General features: G+C 36.1%; 1 protein-coding gene and 1 non-coding gene across 2 annotated transcripts; one reads left to right on the top strand and one right to left on the bottom strand.

Annotated features, from left to right (window-relative positions):
- Positions 1–1575: 1575 nt before the first annotated feature.
- Positions 1576–3843, bottom strand: LOC109001491. Its single transcript, XM_018978796.2, has 3 exons — positions 3214–3843; positions 2555–2740; positions 1576–2083 (listed from the first exon to the last, which is right to left on the bottom strand). The coding sequence occupies exons 1-3, from the start codon at positions 3775–3777 to the stop codon at positions 1796–1798; spliced, it is 1038 nt and encodes a 345-aa protein (XP_018834341.1). The 5' UTR covers positions 3778–3843; the 3' UTR covers positions 1576–1795.
- A 2588-nt stretch (positions 3844–6431) lies between these two features.
- Positions 6432–6513, top strand: TRNAS-GCU. Its single transcript has one exon. It is a non-coding gene; the product is annotated as a tRNA-Ser (tRNA).
- Positions 6514–7776: the final 1263 nt, after the last annotated feature.

Below are 7776 nucleotides of genomic sequence, written 5' to 3'. Positions count from 1 at the left end.
ATTTAATGATGGAAGATTAATATTTAATAAATTAAATTTGATAGTTTATGTATAATATAATATTTATATATTAATTATTTAAATTTTTATTGTTAGATCAAATTTAAGAATTTAAAATGAAGAATTGAGATTAATTTCTTAAAAATATTTAATAAAATTTTATTGTTTATTTAATTTATTTCAATATTTTTAATTAAATTAATATTTATGTATATTTAAATCAGTATTTTTATCTTTTATTGTTAAATCATTTTGAAGATCCCAAAACGAAAGGACTGGATAAATCCCTATATATTTTTCTTTTCTCCCTCACTTTTCCCTCCCCTCTCTCTCTCCTCCCTCGGCTCACGCGTACGCGGTACGCTGCCCCTCCTCCCAGCCGAATCTTCCTCTGCCCAGCCCGACGCCGCCATTCGTCGGTGAGCCTCACCGCCTCTTCCACCGGCATCACCACACTCCGGCGAGTCCCCCCACACCGGTCTCCCTCTCTCACGCTCTCTCTTCCTCTCTCTCGGCTGTGCACAGCCCGAATGGGTTTGATGCTGCTGCGCCGCCGTACGCCATCCTCCGGCGCCACCACCTCCACGGTAGCCTCCTCTCCCACCGGCCATCCCCCTCCAGCGAGCTCGGCCTCCATCTCCGTGCCGTTTGCTCCCATGAAATCTACCTCTCTCTTGCACGGGTTCTCCACACCCACGGCGGAGCTCCACCTCCTCTGGCCACCGCACCACCACCGGGACCTCCTTTCACCACCGACCACCTCTCGTAGCCGTCCTCACGCCCAGCCGAGCCACCATGGATGCTCACCTTCCCTCACGGACGCCCACTTCCCCTTAGGCCACCTCCACCACCGTAATTTGTGGTGATTTTTTTTATTTTATGGTATTTTTGTTGTGATTTTATAGTGATTTTGTTAATTTGTGGTATTTTTGTGAAGATTTTATGATGATTTTGTGATTTTACCGTGTATTTTTGTGATGATTTTATGGTGGATTTGCTTCGGTTGCCTCTGTGGTTTTGCGGTTTTGTGATTTTTTGTGATGATTTTATGGTGGATTTGCTTCGGTTGCCTCTCGTGATTTGCGGTTTTGTGATTTTGCCGTTGATGTCACTGTTGATGTTACTGTTCATTACTGTTGATGTCACTGTTTATTAGGCGATAGACGCTTTTAAGTATAAGGAGATATATGCTAGCTAGCTTGCTAGCTGTTTAAGTAGTACCCATGCAATTAATTTCGGTGGTGGCCCCTCCTCCAATATTCAAGTAAATAAATATATGAATCATATATAACTTCAAGGTGTACTCTTCAAGCCTAATTACTAATCAGTACATTTTGGATAGATTCATGATCTGATCGATTTAATTTCATAGGCCAGCAGCTGGCAACCAAACACGATATTATACATATATATATATATATATATAAAGTAATGTTATATACAATCGTGGAGTACGTACGTAAGTATCGTGCAGTCGCTTTAAAAAAATATATAATTTACTATTAAAAAATTATATTTTTTTTCATGTGCATCATGTATCTATTCATTTTTTTCAAAATGATTATGCGACACTTACACACTCAATTACTGTAATTATCATTTCTCATATATATAATATATATAGTCTAATATCTTTCTGTATGTTTGAACATTTATATATCATGATCTTATATACTTGTATTTGCCAAACATTGGCATATATATTATATGCAGCAAAACATGACGCAGTACTGAATTATATATATGTAATATACTTGATGCGCGCAGCTAGCTGTTCCATGTGTTTTGGTTCTAATTAAGAAGTAACTGCGCAGGTGCTATTAAATGCTTGGGTTCGATGTTTCTTATCATATGCGCTTCTAAGGACTAACAGACATTCAACTTGATGATGAAATTTAGGCGTCACAAGCTTCCACACTACTCGGAAATTTGAACTCAACCTCATTCGAATAACAAGTGGCAGTCCCATTCCAGACTCAAGCATGTCCTGCATACTTCTTCCCGCTCCATACAACGGCTTATTCATTGTCCCCACAGTTAAGTGGTACACTGTTGTGCCACTCTCAGCATATAGCTTTGGACCCTACGTACATTAATAATTATTAATTAACAATTAACCCCATTACATAATTACTTGATTAATTTATAGATTTATATATATATAAATAACAAAATATATATATATATATAATAATGATATTAATGCACTTATAATCACATGAAATAATGCAATTAAGGACTAATATCAATGAGGAAAATGCATGCCCTATATATTACAATTTAGAACTCTGCATTTACGTACTCAGCTATATATATATAATTTACATCAGGCCAAAAGGATACATGCATATATGCATAAACATGAGTAGTACTCATGGCCGGCTTGATGATCAAGCAGTAAACCCTACATATAGATAATTAAAAGTGACCAAGTTGACGTGACAACTTCCATGTATATATGTTCATTCAAAAATGGATATATATATATATATGTATATGAAGTGATCCCGCCCTATCATGAAATTAAAGAAAAAGAGAAGTACTTTTTACTTACATATGACATGGCGAAAGGGAGGCGACCAAATAACATATCGATTATTGGAGGGTGAATGTGAAGGCCGAAGAGCTTGGACTTGTTCTCCGTCACCAAGTCCACCGAGCAATTGCAGGTGAGGATCTTTGTTACAACACCCGAGGCATCCACTCCTTCCCCCAATACAAATTGCCCAACGCCCGTTATCTGCAACATGTTTCCTTTTTTCTTTTTAATTTTTATGGTAATTTAAGGAGAAGCTAGCGGACATAAATTGTAGCTTAATTAATGTATAAGCTAGCTAGCGTAATGTTATAGCTTAGGCTAAGTACGTACTAATTTGGGGTTCTAGATCCTTGGACATGATCTGCATGCTGCATCCTATATATGGACTTCAATCGTGGGTCTTGGATTAATGCTCTTTTTCTTGTAATGGCCATTTTGATATTTAAAGGATCATGGGTCTTGGATTATCGGCCTTTCCTTGTATTGGTCAACGTGATATTTAAAAGATTGAATTTGGGCCCAATTGGAGCCGAAAGCTAGTGAAGCCTAGAGTGCTTAGTGGATTAGTTTCATTCATCCCCAAAACAAAAAGAATGGAGAAAATGACCGATCGAGTAGGCTGCAACTATGGCCCCTGCTCACAGAGAGAGAGAGAGAGAGAGATTCATGCGTACCTTAACAGAGAGCTCGGGTGGTGGGGGCTTTGTAACAAGGTAAAAGACTAGCAGCGCAACTCCGAAGCTGACCATTGCCCTCCAACTTATTTGTAAACAAATCCACACACATGGATCAGAATTACGATAAGTACAGTACCTTCTCCAACGCCCTCTTCTTCTTTGATAGTATTCTTTCTCACCATCCTCATCCTCTTCATCGTCATTGTCGCCAAGTACTCCACCATCAACAATGATCAAACGGTTCTCACCATTCTCGGTACCTGTCCCCTGGCTTCGAGCGTCATAAGCAACCTTCTTTTCATGCAGAAACGAGTTGTTCGATCCACGAGAGGAAGAGTAGCGGGAAAGAGTGAATCGTGAGGCTTCGTGGTTGGGGTTCGCTGTGTTGGCGAGGAAGGTTTCAGAGCGGACTGGAGAGTGGAATGTGGATTCGTTGTTGTTTCGAACATCAGCACTGTTGGTGTGAGAGAGAGTGGAAGGACTTTGGACGTAGTATGCACAAGGGTAGGTATGAAATAGTGCTTCTTGATCCTCCACACCATCCATTCTGTGATTCAACATTGAGTGAGTGAAGAGAGAATACTGATCAGAGTGAGAGAAAGAGATGATTTCTCTGACATAGGAAAGGATTTTGGTAGGGTTTTTAAAGTGGATGAAGAGGTTGCTTTTTCTGATCGATCGAGAGGGGGAAGCTGGTTGGCTTGGCTCTGAGACTTTGGTGGGCCTTTAGGCGGCATTCGCTATGAGCGCACCGGCCCGTACCCTCTAGCGCCAGCTCTTGCTTCTGCGTAATTTATAAGAATGAATTACAGAAAATTAGTCTTTGTACGTAAGGGATCAGACCAAACCGGTTTAAATATGACCAATATTTAATGGATCGTGTTAGAAGATTTCCCAAACGATGAACCTTTTAACATGCATATATATATGTTGTATCAATTAATATGGTAAAAGATCGAGGGTAATCAAAATTTGCATGCGCAGGTACTACAGGTAATGTAAGAAAAATATAAAATTAGATTAATGGATGATGAGTCGTAACAATTAGCAGATTAATTAGCCGATAGAGCCGGTTTGGAGTCTTTAAACCTGAAAAAAAAAAAAAAAGAATCTAATCCGACAATTACGGGAGTGGCTTGATCTTACTGGCCTGGCCTGGCCTTAGCCTAGATGATCAGTGGCTAGCATATTTATATACTTTACACCGAATTGTCTGTCTTTTAACATCTGAGGAATGATAGCAAAGTAAGCACGCTTTTATAAAATATTCCTTTGATCCCCAACTTTTTCATTGTAAAAGGTCTCATATTTAAGCAAAAAAGGTGGTACATTAATAATTAATTTGGAAACAGCACAAAGTCATGTGCTTGTGCGTGCTCATCATGCTGATGCACCCTTCTAATTACTTAATATTCTCAATCGATCGGTCTGATCCCGCAGTGATTATTTCTCGAAATGCCCTCAAGCTAGCTAGCTAGCTTGGAATGCACCAAATAATTCATGTCTTTAGACTTTACGAGAGTACTGGATTGAATTAATTAATTAGCTGTTACTTTGTACATGCTAGCTGCTAGCTAATTCATGATGGGTTTTTTTTTTTGTGGCATTTGATGCCATTGCGCCAAATTAGTTAATTAATGACATGCTTAAAATAGGGCTTGATGTTGGCCTTTGTTAACTAGCTAGGCCGGCTGTATTCATGATCAGTAAGATTGTGCAATTTGGTTTTAGTTTATAATTTAAGAGAATGACGTACATTATAGCGTGCTTTTGAAGAGATCAGGACCAGGAACTACTAGATGGATTGATATACAAGCTGGGTACTGACCATACACATCGTCATGATTAAAGGTCATAATAATTAATCTCAGCATTGAGAAATAATCAAATATATATATATATAAATAGTAGTGTGTGTGTATATATATATATGTATGGCTTTCGCTTTTATGCCAAGAAGACATTATGAATTGCACTTGTCACTGGCTACTTTGCTAGCTAGCATCATCATCACAAAATACGTTTCCTAGCTAGCTTTTTCACTCCGAAGTATAAGTAGTGAATCTTACACACACACACACACACACACACGAGTACTCCTTAATTGCATTGAGACCTAGCTAGCAAGTCTACAAGCAATCAAACTTGTTGCAAAAGCGTGACTCATGTACACGCAAGACTAGTACCTTTCAATCATGAGTATATATGGGACTTGCAGGAAATTTCAACCTGATCAATTTGGGGACTCCTATTAATCCATCAAGGCGCGCTTTTCAAAGAGTCACGTATATATGAAATATTTTATATTTAATTCCTCCTAATTAAAATGGTTATGAGAGATTAAATGGTGTCTATATATATATATAGTACATTGGATCCAAAATATTTATATTTTTAAAAAGGAAAATGATAGGTAATTAATTAACACTAAAGGAAGATGGGCCCCATTAATACTCATGTTTTGGATTGATCATCTGCAGTTTATACGACAAATTAAAGGGGAAAGTTTGTGGATATATATATATATATAAATTAAAGGAATACAAGGGCAGGCAGCATATAATTATTATTATAAAGAAGGAAAAGCAATTAAAAAGTGAAATGGAAAGCTAGAGAGTTTATGCATGCAGGGAGTGGAACTATACTAATTTATAAGCTCATGTCAAATCAGGCCGGATATAATATATTTGACTTATAATTAGCGTCGTCCTTAATTGCTACATTAATCCTGGCCCCCTCTTGCTGCATCCCAAAAAGAAAACGTATAAGATTAACGGAGTCGGGGTTGAAATAATGGAAGGTTGAAACAATTCCATTAATTAAAGTTTTTTATACCACACATCATGATTTATGTGACATATTTTATTTTAAAAGATAAATTTTAAAATTTGAATCTTATAAATCAAATTTTAAATATAATAATACTATATATATAGACAATATTTATTGAGAAAGTCCATTGTAATCAATGCTATTATAAATATAAAGAATAAAAAAAAGTGCTATTGATAATAGAATTCAACAAATATTTAAATAATAGGTAAATTAATTTTGCAGATTTATTTGGACAATTATATATTAGTAGTTTATGAAAAATAATTCCTTCAATATTACATCCTGATCTACAGAATATTAATTAAAGATCATGTACAACATCTGTTTTGGGAAATAAAATTGGTTGATAGTTATTTAGTAATGAAAACAACCAAAACAGAGTCGCTTTGGCCGAGTGGTTAAGGCGTGTGCCTGCTAAGTACATGGGGTTTCCCCGCGAGAGTTCGAATCTCTCAGGCGACGTTCGGTACTTTTATTTTTTGGTACTGAGAAAAGTTAAAAAGTTCCACGCACATGATCAAAGCTCGCTCATATATATAACTTGTATAAAATTAGAAACCCGCCGATCTAAATTAAAGATATTGCAATTTTTTTTGGATAAAATTGTAAGCTCAAAAACCAAAAAGTACAGTACGTATACGTACTAGTAGTAGTACTGGATGCAGCTACCTAGTTATATGTAATCTGTGCAATATTCAATGAATTTATAAGGACATGATCATGGCCAGGGATCGATATTGATGGAGTCCTCTATCCACCTCGTAATATATATATATATATATATATATATATATGTGTGTATGTATACGTATACTATATTTACTATAAGAAGATTCAACAGTACTGATCATATTTAAATGCTCTCACGTGTAATATTAATTCTTCCACCTCCACTTGAATTCGTTCCCATGCATGCATGCAGTATATCATGATATCATATATAATATCTAAGATATATATATATATATATATTTTTCTCAATATGAGCTAGTTAATTGGCCGGTCACATGACTTAAATCAGAAAAGTTATAATGAACATGCAGGGTCGTTAATCAACATATTACTAATTAATGCAGCTGATCGATCGAGCTGCGCGCATGCATGATCGATCTGCTGTTTAATTTACTCTTCCTTCATGCAAAAATGAGACGTACTTTATACAGCTCATTAACATTGAATTAAGAAAGGAGTACGCCATATAATATAGAATTGGAACTTGGAAGGAATATGTAATTTTTTTCGCCAAATGAATGCATGCCATGCATGCATATCTGGGTGAAAATAATTATCTCGTCGCTAATTCATTTCTAATTCTCGCATTGAAATTTCCGTCTCAAAAAACCACAATCATGCTACGGATTTTAAGCCCATGCAGCTATTACTTTAATTCCATGCAGCTAGCTATTACTTCCATAAATAGTTTGATCACAAAAAATCCCATATATATATATATATATATATATATATATTATATATTACATGTTGAAGTTTATCTGATAGATTAATGATGCGTACGTACATACGTGCACTAATTTGTGTAGGTGTTTGTGCTTGCGGGATTAGAAGAAGAAAATTAAGTTGGGTAATCACAAATGAATCACAATTAATGAATGTATATATAAAGTACAAAAAAACAATATAACCTTCAATTTCGTTTCTTATTGACGTAAGCTAGCTTACATGATTGGTGTTATAGTACATGATACTTTTTTTTTTTTTCTCCCA

The sequence above is a fragment of the Juglans regia genome, chromosome 14 (assembly GCF_001411555.2).
Source record: "Juglans regia cultivar Chandler chromosome 14, Walnut 2.0, whole genome shotgun sequence".
Lineage (NCBI taxonomy): Eukaryota > Viridiplantae > Streptophyta > Magnoliopsida > Fagales > Juglandaceae > Juglans > Juglans regia.
The sequence above is the reverse complement of the archived record's forward strand: the minus strand, read 5'-3'. Positions and strand labels throughout refer to the sequence as shown.